Genomic DNA, 20393 nt, shown 5'->3' with positions numbered 1-20393 from the left:
ACTCCTTGTGGCAGGCAAGGCACCTGCAGGCTGACCGTAGTCTTCAGGTGAACAGTGTTTCCTCCAAGAAATTGGTGCAGCTGGTTTCCGCGTTAAGCAGGTGTTAAGAAGTACAGTTTGACGGGTCATGTTTCAGAGGACGCATGACTCGACCTTCACCTCCCAAGCCTGTTGGGAAGTTGCAGCAATGAGACAAGATTGAAATTGGGTAGAAAAACAAGCTCTGATGCTGCTGATGGTCATTAGTAGCCTACCAAACTTGCCAACTGGCTGGTACTCAGCACTCTACTGTCCCTCTAATCACTCTGAAGTCAATGCAAATGTAATCGAAAATCTAATCAAACACTTAATGAGAGCCCATGAGCTCATTTTGTGCAACATTTCTATAGGCCATTCAATTGCATGAGAAAACAGTGATTTTTTTTTTTCACCTTTATTTAACCAGGTAGGCTAGTTGAGAACAAGTTCTCATTTGCAACTGCGACCTGGCCAAGATAAAGCATAGCAGTGTGAAAAGACAACAACACAGAGTTACACATGGAGTAAACAATAAATAATAAACAAGTCAATAACATAGTAGAAAAAAAAGAAACGGACTATTCTTGATTTAATCCTGTCTTTACATATACTAAATAATATGTGTAAAATGGCCTTTACTCTATTAAAAAGAGGAGGATCCCATCAGCTTTCTACAGGCGAGGCCTATATTAAGCATATTGCTTCTCTTTACAACAGGAGTATAGCCTACCTGGCTGGCATGAAGAACCACGGGAAAAGCGTCCTTCATTCGCTATTAAATTGCATAAATTACATATATTTTTTCACCTGCCCGTTTAGAGAGAGTTGCATGATTATGCTCCATTCTAAATCGAAACAAATTTTACACATATACTAAATAAGATGTAAAGACGGGATTAAATCAAGAACAGTCAGATGGGTGACAATATTAGCCTATCACTTGTCAATGATATACAGTATTATCACTTGTGAATGATGCCCAGCTTAAGGCAACCTCTTAGAAGATCAAATTCGACAACATCCGGTGAAATCAAAGCGTGCCAAATTCAAAATACAAAATCGTAATATTTAACATTCATGAAAATACAAGTGTCATAAATTATTCTTTAGCTTAAAATCTTGGTAATATAACTGCATTGTCAGATTTCAAAAAGGCTCTATGGCTAAAGCATAGCATTCGATTGTCTGAGGACAGCGCCCCATGTCAACATATCTTTCAAACCAGCACTGGTGTCACAAAATCATAAATAGCGGTAAAATGAATCACTTACTTTTGAAGATCTTCCTCTGTTTGCAATTCCAAGGGTCCCAGCTACACAATGAATGGTTGTTTTGTTCGATAAAATCCTTCTTTATATCCCAAAACCCTGTTTAGTTATTGCCATTGAATTCAATAATCCAGTCCTTCAATGTGCATACAAAGGATTCCAAAAAGTTACCAGCAAAGTTCGTCCAAATGAGTTAAACAATGTTTTTTATTAATCCTCATGTTGTCTAATATCTAAATAAACAATAATATTTCAGACGGAGATTATTATGTTCAATAGCAAAGGAAAAGAATGAAGAGCGCGCCCACGTTCATGTGCGCAAAAAGACTACTGGCGCTCAATTTGGAACGACGACAATTGCTTCTTCATTTTTCAAAAAAACTAGCCTAAAACCTTGTATAAAGACTGTTGACATCTAGTGGAAGCCATAGGAACTGCAATCTGGGAGGTGGGAATTAGATCTTTCAATAGCATTCCATTGGAAGTCATTCCAAGCTCAAAACAAAATAATTCCATAACAATTTTCCTCTGGTTTTCGCCTGGCTAGCAAGCAAGAGATAAGAACGTTGCCATCCAGTATGGCAATGGAACATTTAGAGCGCCGGACCTCGGGCTCGAAGGTCAAGACCTGCTCTCTGCTGTTTCATTACACTGGTGTCAGAAGTGATCGGATCTTGCATCCACGACAGTGCGGGTGCTTGGCAGGTGAGCGCGTTACTGTCAGCGTTACTATATAAGTCGTAGAGCCGCAAGCTAGCGCGGACATCGCAAGCTATAAGTGCGGACATCGACTCTGCTGCACGAGCATGCTTTTGCGGCGCAGTCGATAGCGCGCCGGACCTCGGCTCGAAGGGCGAGGGTTCGAGACTTGCTCCCTTCCCTGCCTGTTTCATTACAATATATACAGGACAAAAAGACTGAACGACTGGGTCACGTCTCCAGCAACCGAACCAATAGAATGAACGACCAGCCAGCTTGGGTAGCAACCCTAGATTTGTGCCGGGACTATATATTGTGTAAGGATGAAGTAGTATGAAATAAATTAATCAAAATAACGTTTTTATTGAAAATGTCAATAATTGTTTGAATATGTTGGTAACCCGTTGTATAAAAGTGATAATGCCCGAGAAGCCGGTGTTTGGAGGATATATTAGCATGGTTTGCCAGCCCTCAAATATGTCTCGAACCTAAACAACACTTGTGCAAAAATATCTTCCAAACACCGGCTTCTCTGGCATTGTCACTTAATCAATATCTACATAATTACTCTAAATATCTATCCAATTAAAGTGTGATTGATAATATTGTCAGAGTTTTGCTTAATTTTTAGTTTGAGGAAATTCTTTGTGCTTTTTTCTGAGTTGGAAAATATGCCTCACTCTCTCTCACATGCACACACACATTAGACCCAATGTAAATACATTGTTTATTTCATGTATACTCTTATTTTATTTGAGGATTCTGTGCAAAAAAATATATATTGATAGTTCAAGCAACAGTTTGGTTTATTGGATATTTCTTTACATTTTACATTTTAAGTCATTTAGCAGACGCTCTTATCCAGAGCGACTTACAAATTGGTGCATTCACCTTATGACATCCAGTGGGACAGTCACTTAACAATAGTGCATCTAAAACTTAGGGGGGGTGGGGTGAGAGGGATTACTTAACCTGATTAATATTAAGGACCAAAAGGAAGTCAGCAGACCTGCAACCTTTGGGTAGTGTGTGCTGTTTTGTCATCTGGAGCTGAAACAGGGCCATAACAGCCCCCACATAAGTACAGGGTTCCCAGGAGTGTCAGACAAATATGTTTATTGTCCTGCAAAATTATTTTTGATGTACCAAGGCCATTCCCTGGCTACCCATCCACATCGCTCAGGCCAAACTGACATTTGTTCTCCACAATGAGTGCATTCAAAAAGTATTCAGACCTGTCAACGTTACAGCCTTATTCTAAAATGGATTTAGTTATTATGATTCTACAGCCTTATTCTAAAATGAAATAGTTTTTCCCCATCATCAATCTACACACAATATCCCATAATGACAAAGCAAAAACAGGTTTTTAGACATGTTTGTTAATTGTCCCATTCTTCTCTACAGATCCTCTCAAGCTCTGTCAGGTTGGATGGGAAACATTGCTGCACAGCTATTTTCAGGTCTCTCCAGAGATGTTTGATCGAGTTCAAGTTCGGGCTCTGGCTGGGCCACTCAAAGACATTCAGAGACCTGTCCCGAAGCCACTCCTGCATTATTTTGGCTGTGTGCTTAGGGTCATTGTCCTGTTGGAAGGTGAACCATCGCCCCAGTCTGAGGTCCTTAGGGCTCTGGAGCAGGTTTTCATCAAGGATCTCTCTGTACTTTGCTCCGTTCATTTTTCCCTCAATCCTGACTGGTCTCCCAGTCCCTGCCCCTGAAAAACATCCCCACAGCATGATGCTGCCACCACCATGCTTCACCGTAGGAATGATGCCCCGTTTCCGCCAGACGTGACGCTTGACATTCAATATTGTTTTCATCAACCGGAGAGTCTCATGGTCTGAACTCCAAGCACGCTGTCACATGGCTTTTATTGAGGAGTGGCTTCCGTCTTGCCAAAAATCCTGTTTTTCCGCCTTGTCATTATGTGTGAAGATTGAGGGGGGGGACATCATTTAATCAATTTCAGAATAAGGCTGTAATGTAACAAAATGTGGAAAATGGGAAGGGGTCTGAATACTTTCCAAATGCACTGTATGTAGCGATTAAAATTTATCAAGCAACCAAGGCCAAGGATGGCGAGAGAGATCAGGGAGGTCCAGAACTCATCTTTTTATGAAGCAGAAAAGCACAGATGGGTGGCTAACAAGAAAAAATAAAACATACACACACACTCTCTCACACACATTAGTATGTAAATACATTGTAATTACGTTTGTATTTTATGTGTATGCTCTATTTTATTTTAGGATTGGAGATACAGATTGTGTTATCCTTTTCCCACAACAGCCATGTGCAGTTGTGCTTACTCACATTTGGTGGAGATGGCATGTTTAGGACAGATGATTGCTGACAAGGAAAAAGAAATACACAACATGCACACTCTCTCTCGCTCTCTTTCTCTCTCTCACACACACACACACACACAATAGTATGTGAATATGTAAATACATTTTCATTTTATGTATGCTCCATTTCATATGCGGATAGTTTGTGGGTAAATACTGTGTGCTTTTGTCTGACTTACAAAACATGACACTCACACCCAATGTAAATAAATTGTATTAACTTGTTTATTTTATGTATGCTCCATTTTATTTGAGTAAAATGTCTGCAATAAAGTACATTCACAGTTAAAGAAATGTCTTTTGGTTTATTGGATATTTCTCCAAATAAAATGTGTGACCAAAAGGAGACCTCCAACCCTCTGGGAGTGTGAGCAGGTTTTGTCATCTGGAGCTGAAACATAGGGAGAGAGGGGAGGAAGAATCCAGTTTAAAGGTTTATTATTAATAACTGACACAATTATATAATGAATACATAATACATAAGTGACTAATAGTTACTGTATTGTGATTGTTTAGTGTTGTAATTACTAAAGTAGTGCCCCAAGGTGGGATCGAACCGTATCTCAAAAGCAGTAGAATAGGTCAAATAAGGTCACTAAAATTTCCATTACGGCTGTACATGGCTGGCGACTATCTCCTCTAAAGTATCACCAAAGAGGAAGAGGCTAAATGAGAGGGATAACAGGGACCAAAATCTGTGTTCTCCAACAGGTGGCGTTAAAAAAATGTTTTGCTCACCAAGCCAGAAGTTTATGTATAGAGATCAATGCGTGTTGAATTTGGTTAACCCCAAAAATGTGGCTAATTTGACCGAACAGAAGTTTCGTAATGCTTAGGTTGTTATGAATGTAGCTACTGATAAGTAGGACAGGTGACCTCCACCCAACTCTGAGAAAAAAAACACTATATTGGAGTTGTGCCTGTTATCACAGTCCTATCTGCCCTCTCATTGGCTTGAATGGTCCTTGCCTCCTCCTGACTGCCTTCCTTTTTTGAAGATATTTATTTTCATTGTTAGAGCGGCCAATTGAGTATCTTGTCAATATAATATATAATCTGTGGGATCTTTGGTAAAGCATCTTATTGTGTGGGGTTTATCGGCGGTTGGCATCTAATGTTATGGTGCATTACCGCCACCTACTGTACTGGAGTGTGGGCCAGTAATGCACCAGAATGTTGGATGCCAACTGCCGATAAACCCCACAGAAAATGCTTTACCAGAGATCCCGTAGACTATACATTATATTGACCAGAGACAGGTATAAACAATAAATCAGGTAGATAGATAGAAATTGTAAATCCAACCTGCCAGCCCAGTTTCTCTTAAAATATATAATACATTTGCCTCCATGAAATAATTTTTCTTCTACTCAGTACTCTCAGTACTCTCTTTAAAGTCAATTCCTCACCATCACCATCTCCCTCATTCTCAATCTGTCTCTTTCCCTCTCACACTGCACACACTGTATGCACACATGCTCCACTGTCACCGTTTCCAGGAAGTAATCACACCTTCCTGTTGGATGCTTAATGGCCTATTCAACCGGCTGTGTAAAGTAAAGAATTAAGAAATGTTCAGGCTCCACTTTGCATTTCAAAGAATTGCGCAAGAAATTCAAATGAATCTGTGACTGACAAAAGTGTTCTATGACTGACAAAACGTCCCAAACGCACAACTTTTGGCTAGGGCCCATAATGCTCTGGCATTATATAGGGAACAGAGTGGCATTTGGGACATACAGTCGTGGCCAAAAGTTTTGAGAATGACACAAATATTAATTTTCAAAGTCTGCTGCCTCAGTTTGTATGATGGCAATTTGCATATACTCCAGAATGTTTTAAAGAGTGATCAGATGAATTGCAATTAATTGCAAAGTCCCTCTATGCCATGCAAATTAACTGAATCCCCCAAAAAACATTTCAGCCCTGTCACAAAAGGACCATCTGACATCACGTCAGTGATTCTCTTGTTAACAGGTGTGAGTGTTGACGAGGACAAGGCTGGCGATCACTCTGTCATGCTGATTGAGTTCGAATAACAGACTGGAAGCTTCAAAAGGAGGGTGGTGCTTGGAATCAATCATGGTTACCTGCAAGGAAACACGTCCAGTCATCATTGCTTTGCACAAAAAGGGCTTTGCAGGCAAGGATATTGCTGCCAGTAAGATTGCACCTAAATCAACCATTTATCGGATCATCAAGAACTTCAAGGAGAGCGGTTCAATTGTTGTGAAGAAGGCTTCAGGGTGCCCAAGAAAGTCCAGCAAGCGCTAAGACCGTCTCCTAAAGTTGATTCAGCTGCGGGATCGGGGCACCACCAGTACAGAGCTTGCTCAGGAATGGCAGCAGGCAGGTGTGAGTGCATCTGCACGCACAGTGAGGCGAATACTTTTGGAGGATGGTCTGGTGTCAAGAAGGGCAGCAAAGAAGCCCGTTCTCTCCATTAAAAAAACATCAGAGACAGACTGATAAAAGGTACAGGGATTGGACTGCTGAGGACTGGGGTAAAGTCATTTTCTCTGATTGTTTGGGGCATCCGGAAAAAAGTTTGTCCAGAGAAGACAAGGTGAGCGCTATCATCAGTCCTGTGTCATGCCAACAGTAAAGCATCCTGAGACCATTCATTTGTGGGGTTGCTTCTCAGCCAAGTGAGTGGGCTCACTCACAATTTTGCCTAAGAACACAGCCATGAATAAATAATGTTACCAACACATCCTCCGAGAACAAATTCTCCCAACCATCCAGGAACAGTTTGGTGACAAACAAAGCCTTTTCCAGCATGATGGAGCACCTTGCAATAAGGCAACAGTGATAACTAAGTGGCTTAGAGAACAAAACATCAACTATTTTGGGTCCATGGCCAGGAAACTCCCCAGACCTTAATCCCATTGAGAACTTGTGGTCAATTCTCAAGAGGCGGGTGGACAAGCAAAACTGACAAACTCCAAGCATCGATTATGCAAGAATGGGCTGCATGCCAGGGCGGTTTGCAGAGGTCTTGAAAAAGAAGGGTCAACACTGCAAATATTGACTCTTTGCATCAACTTCATGTAATTGTCAATTAAAGCCTTTGACACTTATGAAATGCTTGTAATTATACTTATACGTTACTTATATTCCATAGTAACATCTGATAAAAATATCTAAAAGACACTGAGGCAGCAGACTTTGTGAAAATTCATATTTGTGTCATTCTCAACTTTTGGCCACGACTGTACATACCTATATTTAAAATACAGACAACTGGATAGAAGTCAAACAAGTTTCCTTTATTTGTATCATACAAATAAAATACAGACAAGGCAGAAATGACAGTCTAGTTTTTTCCCTTTCATCTTTGTCAGTTAATATTCAATCAATCACAAGACAGGACCACTCGTTATCAAACATTGAGTTTAAATGTAATTTTTAAACTGAAAACAAGTGTTTTACCTGTAAAAGGCAAATAAAAAAAACAAATCCAATGAATTTAACAGATCTACAAGGGTAGAGGGATTGACAGACACACATTTTTAAAAACTAGTTGAACATGAGGATGAGGTGAGGATATCCAACACGTCTTAATAAAATAATGTGTCTGATGTTAATAAAAACAAAAATGTAACATTTCTTCCCTAAACAAAAATATATTAAATTGAAACAAAACTGTTCCCCACCACAACACAAACCCAACCAAGCCACCAATCCAGGTAGAGGATACCTATCGACACAGGTCTCCATTTTTACCCACCAGACAAAAATACTCCATGTGTAATCGCAATTCAAATAGTTTTTTAATCCTGGACTAGTTTTTAGGCTAATCTCTGTCTGGAAAACAGGCCCATATTGTTTAAGGGTTAAGGAAATCTGTGATTAGGAGTGATTTGTCTTCTTACCACAAACTATTGGACCATAACATGCCTGCTAAGAAAAACGAGGAGTGTCAGTTGGGATTTAAACCCGAGAGATATTATCGGGTTGGAAAGTAGAGGGCAAAAAATGAGAGATCGTACATAAAACAGCTCATCTTCAGTGCATTCGGAAAGTAGTCAGACCCCTCGTCTTTTTCCACATTTTCTAACATTACAGCCTTAATTCTAAAATTGGAATACCTCATCAAACTAAGAAATACATTTGTACGGCTCTTGTCCCAACATCCACCATTCAGAATGCGTCGCCAATACACTGCTCTATCCATAATAGTACGCACGTTAGGATTATTGCGATGGAGCCTTGGGACTGTTAAGAAAGCTGTTGAAGAGAAGGAGGGGTGGACAGACGGGGCACAAGCAGATTCCTAACTTGTCAAAGACCGAAATAGAATGGAAAAGAAAGAGGTGGAATATGCAGGGGCGAGGGAAGTGTTTGTGTGGGGGGGGTGCGATACAGGACAGAAAAGAGGGGGTCGGGGGTCTGTCAATTTTGGGGCTTAAAGGGGGGTGTACAACGGTAAAGACACATGATTAGGAAAGTGGGATAGGTTTTAGAGCATCGGACCAGGACGTGGTGAAACAGGAACTGGAAGTAGGCATGTCCCTCAGTGGCAGCAGCCCCCACAGTGCCCCCCTCCCCCATGGCTGTGACCCGAGGCCTCTGCGTGTTTGGTCCGCCGTGACAGGATCTCATAGGTGCAGTCGTCACCGCAGCAACCAGACATACTAGGGGAGGTGTCATCGATCTCAAACCTGGGAGGGGGTGAGGGAGGAGGAGGGAGATATTGAGAGGGTAGGGGGGGAGAGAAAGACAAGATGCACAGAAAGCAAAAGAGGCAAGAGAGATGGAGAAAGGAGTGGATTGATTACAGTACTGTGCCAACAGTTATTTCTAAAGAACATAATCATAATAATGTGTTAGTACATGCTGAAAAGCTGTTGAAAAGCTATGGAGGCTCACTGTAAAGGCGTCCCTGAAGAACTGGTGTGCCCCGTGGTTGTGTTTGAATACTGTTAACATTACCTTCTTCATCTGTATGCTGGTGTGAGAAAGGTGGGAGAGAGAAAAAGAACAAAAGGGAAAAGATTGGGAGTGGGAGAAAGAGACCAGAGAGACACAGAAAGAGATTGAAATAGTTACAGTTTCTATAGGGCTTGGTGGTAGAATATTTCAGATAGCTTGTTGTTTTTAGTGTTGCACAGTATACCGAAACTTCGGTACCATTTCGGTACATGAAAAACGGTTCGGTACAATAATTTGTGTTACTTTCGGTACTTCTGTCAAATGTGTCTCACGGTTCAAGCCTGTCTATTAGCGCAGCCGACCTCTTATTACAGCGTGCACTGTGCCGGCTCCACTTACTAATTTCCAGCCTGCATTGGGAGTCTGGGATGCATCGATTTAGCTTTCCACTCATGACACACAGAAGTTAACACATTTGAATAATGTGACATGGCATGCAGAAATGTTGAAAATAATTACTGTTCACAAAACAATGTCCATACAGGCTAAAACACTTTACACTGGAAGAAAATACCAGTAGCTTTCCTTGCTAACTGACAGCTAAAGCTAACATCAATTCGATACCCGTCCTTCTGTAGCTCAGTTGGTAGAGCATGGCGCTTGTAACGCCAGGGTAGTGGGTTCGATCCCCGGGACCACCCATACATAGAATGTATGCACACATGGCTGTAAGTCGCTTTGGATAAAAGCGTCTGCTAAATGGCATATATTACTTAGTTTGTGAAATGAATACCATAATGCAAAATATGCTGATTTCTAAGCTGATTGCCACCAAAAAGTTTATTCGGTCTCCCTCTCGCTCAAGTCTCTCCCAAAGATGATCCTATTGCCTCAGCGAACTGAATGCCTCTTGAACGATGTCATTCCTGGTTAAAGTGATTGCACACATTTTTATAAAAGAAGTTACTTCTATGCAAATGTTGTTGATCAGTACAATAAAATAAGTCACAAATGGAAGGGAAAAAGATTGTTTGTCATCTGCAGCCACATGAAATCAGCCAAAACAAAGCCTGCACACACTCTTATTGAATATGTATTCACCTGTATTGTGGATAGGCTTAATTTACATTTACCCAGGTTATCAATAGAGATGACTACCATTATGTAGTTCGATTGTTTTACCAAAGTTACATTTATTGTACGACTGATTAATTAATACATATATGGCTGTCTAAACAACTTATGTAAAAAAATGCAATTGTAATGATATTGAACTCAAAAGATGCCCAACAATTTAACAGAGCAGTAGTTGAGTTTATCTGGCTGAATCAAATTACTTTGGCTAATATGCCTTATGTTTTTGCCATGGTATCGTTTTGGTAGAGTATCATGAAGGTGCCGAGTATTGTGATACTAAACCTGGTATCGGTATTGAAGTCAAAATTCTGGTATTGTGACAACACTAGTTGTTACTGCTCTTTTCTCTTCAGTGTTTTTGCATTCCAGAGGAGCTTATGAGCCTTCTAGTGTTCCTATGGCATGGTTATCATAGACATTCAGTGCATAGAAATTCAATCTATAGTTCAGTACCAACCTGTTGGCAATGAGCTGTACGACTTAGACGAGGAACTGCACTGAACAAAAATATAAACACAACATGTAAAGTGTTCGTCCCATGTTTCATGAGTTGAAATAAAAGATCCCAGAAATGTTCCATACGCACAAAAATCTTATTTCTTTCAAGTTTTGTGCACACATTTGATTACATTCCTGTTAGTGAGCATTTCTCCCTTGTCAAGATAATCCATCAAGCTGACAGGTGTGGCATATTAAGCTGACAGGTGTGGCATATCAAGAAGCTGATTAAACAGCATGATCGTTATACCAGTGCACCTTGTGCTGGGGACAATAAAAGGCCACTCTAAAATGTGCACAATGCCACAGATGTCTCAAGTTTTGAGGGAGCGTGCAATTGGCATGCTGACTGCAGGAATGTCCACCAGAGCTGCTGCCAGAGAATTGAATGTGAATTTGTCATTGTTTTTTAAAAAGATTTTGGCAGTAGGTCCAACCTACTACGGACAATGAACACAATTGCATTTTATCAATGGACATGTGAATGCACAGAGATACTGTGACGAGATCCTGACGTCCATGTTGTGCCATTCATCCGCCGCCATCACCTCATGTTTCAGCATGATAATGCACGGCCCCATGTTGCAAGTATCTGTACACAATTCCTGGAAGCCGAAAATGCCCCAGTTCTTCCATGGCCTGCATACTCACCAGACATGCTCTGGATCGACGTGTACAACAGTGTGTTCCAGTTCCTGCCAATATCCAGCAACAACGCACAGCCATAGCAAAGGAGTGGGACAATATTCCACAGGGCACAATCAACGGCCTGATCAACTATGCAAAGGAGATGTTGCACTACATGAGCCAAATGGTGGTCACACCAGATACTGACTGGTTTTCTGATCCACGGCCCCACTTTTAAAGGTATCTGTGACCAGATGCATATCTGTATTCCAAGTCATGTGAAATCCATAGATTAGGGCCTATTGAATGTATTTCAATTGACTGATTTCCTTATATGAACTGTAACTGAGTCAAATCTTTGAAATTGTTACGTTTATATTTTTCCTCATTATACACACTATATTATACTACACTACTATACGTATATCTATATTATACACAGTGTAAAAAAAAACATTAAGGACACCAGCACTTTCCATGACAGACTGACTTGGTGAATCTAGGTGAAAGCTATGATCCCTTATTGATGTCACTCGTTAAATCCACTTCAATCAGTATAGATGAAGGGGAGGACACAGGTTAAATAAATATTTTTAAGCCTTGAGACTAATTGAGACATGGATTGTGTATGTGTGCCATTCAGAGGGTGAATGGAAAAGCCAAAAGATTGAAGTGAACGGGGTATGGTAGTAGGTGCAAGGCCCACCAGTTTGTGTCAAGAACTGCAACGCTGCTGGGTTTTTCATGCTCTACAGTTTGTCATGTGTATCAAGAATGGTACACCATCCAAATTATATCCAGCCAAATTGACACCTGTGGGAGACATTGGAGTCAACATGGGCCAGCATTCTGTGGAATGCTTGACACCTTGTAGAGTCCATGCTCCAACTAATTGAGGCTGTTCTGAGGGCAAAATGGGGGGTGCATCTCAATATTAAGAAAGTGTTCATGTTTTGTACACAGTGTATATTAATATATAATATGTACCTGTTGGCAATGAGCTGTAGTATCTGGATGAGGAACTTGCCCAGTCCTTTCCTCCTTACTCTGCTCTCCAACTGGACCTCATAACTACAAAAAATAACACATCAACATCCAGAAGAAACCCAATATGCAATGCCATTCGACAACAATCCCTTTCAATAGTTGTGCCACTCAACTGTCTCCTTCCTACTCGTCTCCTTCTCAAAGCACATTGGAGCCGAAGATCTGAGATTCCTACCCTAGGATCTTTACATATGGATTTGGAGAAGTAGACGAGGAGGGAAGACACGATAAATCAAGATTCACCCTATCAGTTCAATTTTCCATAAAAGGTGACATTGAGGGAGTTCGGTTAAGCTGAACTGCAGTGCACCATGGTATGGCCCGTGACGTGAACAGGCAAAAGCAGTAATGGAGGCGCTCCCTTCTCAAATCGAACAATAATTTGCGCTCGTCATGTTAGCAAGGCAGCATGACGCATCGTTCAGAAACATACATCTCTTTTCTATGAAATATATGTTAGAATTTTCGAACACATTTTTCATTGGGAAGGCCGATAAAGTGTTTTTATCAAAAGCAATCATGTTTGCATGTGAAAACACAGAACCACACTCATTACTCCACCTCCTTAACCTACATCACTTTTGTTTGGGTAAGACTTCCCGTGGCTCATGGTTCCATAATGCAATCAATGCTTACCCGGGGCATTAATCGAATCCCCTCCACCATAACCCTTACCAGTATAGCACCTCCTCTCCGCACTCGACGTCGAATCGGAAGTGAGAGAAGGCCACGGAGGAGGAGTCTGTGTCTCTGGTCAGGAGATACCACGCCCTCTCGTCATCCATCTCATCCCGCTTTTCTCTCTCCTTCCCAGCCCAGAAGCAGCAGAATAGAGTAGGAATACAACAGGGAAATGTTAATGTTAAACACACTCACATATACAATAGCGCAGCAAATTTCTGTCAATTTTGCTGTCACCTAAACAACCCCCATTAACCGGTATGAACCATTAACAGTAAAAATACCTGACCAAGAGAAAATACTATACACGGGTACAAGGAACCGTCATTTTCCAATAAGAGCATAAAAAAACGGGACAATAGCAAGTCTCATATTATTTACTACTTTAATGAAGCAGCTCCCGCTCAGCCCAGTCAAAACTGTTCGCTGCTCTGGCCCCCCAATGGTGGAACAAACTCCCTCACGACGCCAGGACAGCGGAGTCAATCACCACCTTCCGGAGACACCTGAAACCCCACCTCTTTAAGGAATACCTAGGATAGGATAAGTAATCCCTCTCACCCCCCCCTTTAAGATTTAGATGCACTATTGTAAAGTGACTGTTCCACTGGATGTCATAAGGTGAATGCACCAATTTGTAAGTCGCTCTGGATAAGAGCGTCTGCTAAATGACTTAAATGTAAATGTAATAATGTAATACAAAATTTCAAATATTTGCTCAAATGTAATTTGCGAGAAAATACTGGTATAAAAGACGCACCTTATCATGCAAGCGGTTTCATGTCACAAGATATTAACATTTCCGTTTGAAACTTATAGGGAAAATTGAAATATGCAACAACTTGGATGGGATGTTAATATGACTAGGATTGTGCCTTTAGTTTCTGGACAACAAAACTAACACGGAACCCAGACCCGCTGCGCGCATGTGCCATTGTGCGCTATCGGGCATAAATGTATTGTAGCGACCCGCACAGACAGCTGTGTGTTATGGGTTAGGCTAGGAGGTGGTTGTGTTGTACTGACCAGTACCCGGTGTTCGCGGGGTCCGACATGTCAATCAACCTGCTATCTGCCAATCACGGGAATGCCTGGAATGTTCTGATGCCGGGCATCCTGGTGGTTGGCGGAGTGGCGTGGAGGGGGGTTGGGCAGGAGGGTGGAGCATTGGAAGTTAAGACCAGGTTCAGCCTTTGTCCTCTCTCTCTTACGTCTGGGCTTCACAAGAGAAGGTCACGATTGGCTTGTGGGTTATCTGTCATCTATTTGGCGTGTGCTACGGCCCAAACAGTAGCCTGTGTAAAGTTGGTTTAATAAACCGTCAATTCGCAAACTCAAGCCTCTGTCTGGACAATTGTTCATTTATGATCTAGTCAGGTCATTACAGTATTTTGCCCCCCTACGCCAAACGCGATCACGAAACGCAGGTTAAAATATCAAAAACTCTGAACCAAATGACATTAATTTGGGCACAGGTCGAAAAGCATTAAACATGTATGGCAATATAGCTAGTTAGCTTGCACTTGCTAGCTAATATGTCCTATTTAGCTAGCTTGCTGTTGCAGGATAATTTGTCCTGGGATATTGTGCATTTCAGGTAAAATAACAACTCAATGTTTATATCCCAGGACAAATTAGCTAGCAACAGCAAGTTAGATAAATAGGACAAATTAGCTAGCAAGTGCAAGCTAACTAACTAAATTGCCATAAATGTTTAATGCTTTTCGACCTCTCCCCAAATTAATATAATTGGTTCAGAGTTTGTTTTGATATTTGAACCTGCGTGTCGTGATCGCAAACTGGATGCAGTTTATCACAGTGCCATCCGTTTTGTCACTAAAGCACCTTATACTACCCACCACTGCGACTTGTATGCTCTAGTCGGCTGGCCCTCGCTACATATTCGTCACCAGACCCACTGTCTCCAGGTCATCTACAAGGCCATGCTAGGTAAAGCTCCGCCTTATCTCAGTTCACTGGTCACGATGGCAACACCCATCCGTAGCACGCGCTCCAGCAGGTGTATCTCACTGACCATCCCTAAAGCCAACACCTCATTCGGCCTTTCGTTCCAGTACTCTGCTGCCTGTGACTGGAACGAATTGCAAAAATCGCTGAAGTTGGAGACTTTTATCTCCCTCACCAACTTCAAACATCAGCTATCTGAGCAGCTAACCGATCGCTGCAGCTGTACATAATCTATTGGTAAATAGCCCACCCATTTTCACCTACCTCATCCCCACAGTTTTTATTTATTTACTTTTCTGCTCTTTTGCACACCAATATCTCTACCTGTACATGATCATCTGATCATTTATCACTCCAGTGTTAATCTGAAATATTGTAATTATTCGTCTACCTCCCCATGCCTTTTGCACACATTGTATATAGACTCCCCTTTTTTCTACTGTGTTATTGACTTGTTAATTGTTTACTCCATGTGTAACTCTGTGTTGTCTGTTCACACTGCTATGCTTTATCTTGGCCAGGTCGCAGTTGCAAATGAGAACTTGTTCTCAACTAGCCTACCTGGTTAAATAAAAAAGACATATCTACATGTACATACTACCTTAATCAGCCTCGCTACTTTTATAGCCTCACTACTGTATTTAGCCTGTCTTTTTACTGTTTTATTTCTTTACTTACCGATTGTTCACCTTTTTTGCACTATTGGTTGGAGCCTGTACGTAAGCATTTCAGGTAAGGTAAGGCTAACCAGGACCTAATACCTGTTGTATTAGGCGCACGATACAAATAAACTTATGTCTGAATACTTATGTAAATGTGATATTTATGTTTCTAAATTCTAAAAACCTGTTTTTGCTTTGTCATTATGGGATATTGTGTGTAGATTGATGGGGGGGGGGGTCGACAGGTGTGTGCCGTTCCAAATCATGTCCAATCAGTTTACCAGAGGTCGACTCCAATCAAGTTGTTGAAACAGCTCAAGGATGATCAATGGAAACAGGATGGACCTGATCTGTTTTTTTTATTACATTTGAATGAAAGATCTATAACTCACATTACTATGTGAATTTGGTCAGGTCTCCCAAAAAGTTACATATAGGATTGTTTCACGCTTCCGGGTTTGTAGAACGGAAGTTTAGCAAAGCGGCGTTGTTTATGTTCTGGTTGCTAGCAACAGCACGGAGTTAGCAAGCTAGCATAATGGCTGCACAGTCCACTCGCCAATGATACTGTAGTGTCCCAGCAACAAACAAAAACACCCATACGTCAGGTTTCACAACTTCCCAAAGGATGTGACTGTATGTGACAGCTGTGTGAGAGCAAATACAAATCGTCTGAATTTTAATCCGGCCAACATCTACATAACACAAAAAGGCCGTGTTCGCATTAAGACTGAAAGTTCCCTGTTGGTTCTCTGTTGGTGCCTCTGAAGTGTTGGTGCCTCTGAAGTGACTGCAGCGGACCATGACTGCGTGCACTCCCTGGCGAGTAACGTGAACTTAGCTCAGCGCTGTAGTTCTGCAAACTGTTGCTATAGTTCAGATATTGTATTACCTGTATTCAGCTTTTGACATAACAATAACAAAACGACTAAACTCGCTATCCAGCTTGCATGCTCTATGTTCTCGCACTCTGCTCTCCAACTTAAGCCACCCTCCCCTTAGTTTTGACCTAGTTTTGACATTTTCTTAAACCAAATAGCACTACCATAACATACTTGATTACGTTTGTCCTGAGAACTAGACTTAGTTAGAGTTAGTTTACTGTGTCATGATACTGATAATCAAACAGAATAATAGTACAATTTTGCCATATAAATTACCCTCTTTCTTTTCTATGGGTGTGTTGGATGCTCCACTGGATTGAATCAAGGAGCTAGAGCTACAAGTCCAACAGCGCTCTGTTCACCATCTCCAGCTGCCAAGATTCTGTGCATCTGATGACAACTTCAGGTTCTATACCCGGTTCCACTCGGGTCTTCATGGTGTTCTGGGAGTCCATTGCCCACTCTGCCTCCAGGTTAATCTACTAGTCCAAGGACCAGAAGGCTGGAATGGGAAGCGCAACACCAAGGCCCAAGAGGAAGCTGCCGCTCATTGACATGTTTTTTCTTTACTGCTGTCGAGTAGCTGCTGGGCTGAAGGAGGTATTGGCGGACATATTTTGCGTGAGTGTCCGAACAGTAAACTGAATTATAATAAACTGGACCAACTACCTGTATCTTGTCTTGTACTCTGTACCCATTTGGATGTCCAGAGAGCAGGTGCAGGCAAGCATGCCTGACATGTTCAAAGTTGTACTCCAGTTATCATGGACTGCACAGAGCTGAGCCAACCCCAACTCTCTGACAGTACACTCGGAGACCTTTTAATCTTACAAAAAAACACACCACCTTTAAGGGCCCGATTGGAATTGCACCTTGTGGAGCCATCACCTTTGTATCCAGGTTTTCACTGGGTCCATCTCTGATCAGATCACACGTCTATCTGGAATCCTTGAGCTGTTTGAGCCTGGTGATGGACTCATGGTAGACAAGGGGTCCATCACAGAGAAGATGCTGTCAGATGTGGGGGCAACGCCCATTCAAAAGAGCAACTTGGAACGTAGAAAGACACCAAGTGAACGCAAGCCATTGCAAATCTGAGATTGCTAGCAGAGAGAACCATTAGGAGGGTGAAGGAATACCATATCTGGGACACAATTATCCTACTCACTCTGGCAGGCTGTGTCAATCAACTGTGGAGGAACTGCTGCTTAAATAGTGAACTAACAGGACCCTCTGATTCTCAAGTGTGATAAGCCAGTGGGAAAACATGCTCAAGCACGGCAGTGCACACACACACACTACACATGAAATGTTATTTTTGTTCAGTATAAAATTAAACACAACAATTTCAAAGATTTTACATAGTTACAGTTCATAGAAGGAAATCTGTCAATTGAAAAAAATCATTAGGCCATAATTTATGGATTTCACATGACTGGGCAGGGGCACAGCCATGGGATCGCCTGGGAGGGCATAGGCATTTACATTTACATTTAAGTCATTTAGCAGACGCTCTTATCCAGAGCGACTTACAAATTGGTGCATTCACCTTATGACATCCAGTGGAACAGTCACTTTACAATAGTGCATCTAAATCTTAAAGGGGGGGGAGAGAGGGAATACTTATCCTATCCTAGGTATTCCTTAAAGAGGTGGGGTTTCAGGTGTCTCCGGAAGGTGGTGATTGACTCCGCTGTCCTGGCGTCGTGAGGGAGTTTGTTCCACCATTGGGGGCCAGAGCAGCGAACAGTTTTGACTGGGCTGAGCGGGAGCTGTACTTCCTCAGTGGTAGGGAGGCGAGCAGGCCAGAGGTGGATGAACGCAGTGCCCTTGTTTGGGTGTAGGGCCTGATCAGAGCCTGGAGGTACTGAGGTGCCGTTCCCCTCACAGCTCCGTAGGCAAGCACCATGGTCTTGTAGCGGATGCGAGCTTCAACTGGAAGCCAGTGGAGAGAACGGAGGAGCGGGGTGACGTGAGAGAACTTGGGAAGGTTGAACACCAGACGGGCTGCGGCGTTCTGGATGAGTTGAAGGGGTTTAATGGCACAGGCAGGGAGCCCAGCCAACAGCGAGTTGCAGTAATCCAGACGGGAGATGACAAGTGCCTGGATTAGGACCTGCGCCGCTTCCTGTGTGAGGCAGGGTCGTACTCTGCGGATGTTGTAGAGCATGAACCTACAGGAACGGGCCACCGCCTTGATGTTGGTTGAGAACGACAGGGTGTTGTCCAGGATCACACCAAGGTTCTTAGCGCTCTGGGAGGAGGACACAATGGAGTTGTCAACCGTGATGGCGAGATCATGGAACGGGCAGTCCTTCCCCGGGAGGAAGAGCAGCTCCGTCTTGCCGAGGTTCAGCTTGAGGTGGTGATCCGTCATCCACACTGATATGTCTGCCAGACATGCAGAGATGCGATTCGCCACCTGGTCATCAGAAGGGGGAAAGGAGAAGATTAGTTGTGTGTCGTCTGCATAGCAATGATAGGAGAGACCATGTGAGGTTATGACAGAGCCAAGTGACTTGGTGTATAGCGAGAATAGGAGAGGGCCTAGAACAGAGCCCTGGGGACACCAGTGGTGAGAGCGCGTGGTGAGGAGACAGATTCTCGCCACGCCACCTGGTAGTAGCGACCTGTCAGGTAGGACGCAATCCAAGCGTGGGCCGCGCCGGAGATGCCCAACTCGGAGAGGGTGGAGAGGAGGATCTGATGGTTCACAGTATCGAAGGCAGCCGATAGATCTAGAAGGATGAGAGCAGAGGAGAGAGAGTTAGCTTTAGCAGTGCGGAGCGCCTCCGTGATACAGAGGAGAGCAGTCTCAGTTGAATGACTAGTCTTGAAACCTGACTGATTTGGATCAAGAAGGTCATTCAGAGAGAGATAGCGGGAGAGCTGGCCAAGGACGGCACGTTCAAGAGTTTTGGAGAGAAAAGAAAGAAGGGATACTGGTCTGTAATTGTTGACATCGGAGGGATCGAGTGTAGGTTTTTTCAGAAGGGGTGCAACTCTCGCTCTCTTGAAGGCGGAAGGGACGTAGCCGGCGGTCAGTGATGAGTTGATGAGCGAGGTGAGGTAAGGGAGAAGGTCTCCGGAAATGGTTTGGAGAAGAGGGGAGGGGATAGGGTCAAGCGGGCAGGTTGTTGGGCGGCCGGCCGTCACAAGACGCGAGATTTCATCTGGAGAGAGAGGGGAGAAAGAGGTCAGAGCACAGGGTAGGGCAGTGTGAGCAGAACCAGCGGTGTCGTTTGACTCAGCAAACGAGGATCGGATGTCGTCGACCTTCTTTTCAAAATGGTTGACGAAGTCGTCTGCAGAGAGGGAGGAGGGGGGGGGAGAGGAGGATTCAGGAGGGAGGAGAAGGTGGCAAAGAGCTTCCTAGGGTTAGAGGCAGATGCTTGGAATTTAGCGTGGTAGAAAGTGGCTTTAGCAGCAGAGACAGAGGAGGAAAATGTAGAGAGGAGGGAGTGAAAGGATGCCAGGTCCGCAGGGAGGCGAGTTTTCCTCCATTTCCGCTCGGCTGCCCGGAGCCCTGTTCTGTGAGCTCGCAATGAGTCATCGAGCCACGGAGCGGGAGGGGAGGACCGAGCCGGCCTGGAGGATAGGGGACATAGAGAGTCAAAGGATGCAGAGAGGGAGGAGAGGAGGGTTGAGGAGGCAGAATCAGGAGATAGGTTGGAGAAG

At 43.0% G+C, this 20393-nt stretch overlaps 1 protein-coding gene across 1 annotated transcript; it reads right to left on the bottom strand.

Annotated features, from left to right (window-relative positions):
• Window positions 1–8767: 8767 nt before the first annotated feature.
• LOC124013586 (N-alpha-acetyltransferase 40-like) lies at window positions 8768–17170 on the bottom strand. The gene is made up of 5 exons (XM_046327901.1): window positions 17078–17170; window positions 13196–13326; window positions 12461–12544; window positions 9213–9287; window positions 8768–9003 (listed from the first exon to the last, which is right to left on the bottom strand). Exons 1-5 carry the CDS (start codon window positions 17168–17170, stop codon window positions 8853–8855), a joined length of 534 nt encoding a protein of 177 aa, XP_046183857.1. The 3' UTR covers window positions 8768–8852.
• Between the last annotated feature and the right edge of the window lie 3223 nt (window positions 17171–20393).

The sequence above is a fragment of the Oncorhynchus gorbuscha genome, linkage group LG25, assembly GCF_021184085.1.
Source record: "Oncorhynchus gorbuscha isolate QuinsamMale2020 ecotype Even-year linkage group LG25, OgorEven_v1.0, whole genome shotgun sequence".
Taxonomy (NCBI): domain Eukaryota; kingdom Metazoa; phylum Chordata; class Actinopteri; order Salmoniformes; family Salmonidae; genus Oncorhynchus; species Oncorhynchus gorbuscha.
The sequence above is the reverse complement of the archived record's forward strand: the minus strand, read 5'-3'. Positions and strand labels throughout refer to the sequence as shown.

What these genes read in the sequence shown, in the direction of transcription:
- LOC124013586 (XM_046327901.1), bottom strand. Translation starts at nt 17,170, where the DNA reads ATGGACTCCCAGAACACCATGAAGACCCGAGTGGAACCGGGTATAGAA. An exon ending in GGAGAGGAGGTGCTATACTG is followed by an intron (nt 12,545 to 13,195) that starts GTAAGGGTTATG and finishes TATTTTTTGTAG; the next exon opens with TTATGAGGTCCAGTTGGAGA. An exon ending in CTACAGCTCATTGCCAACAG is followed by an intron (nt 9,288 to 12,460) that starts GTACATATTATA and finishes TTCTCACACCAG; the next exon opens with CATACAGATGAAGAAGGTAA.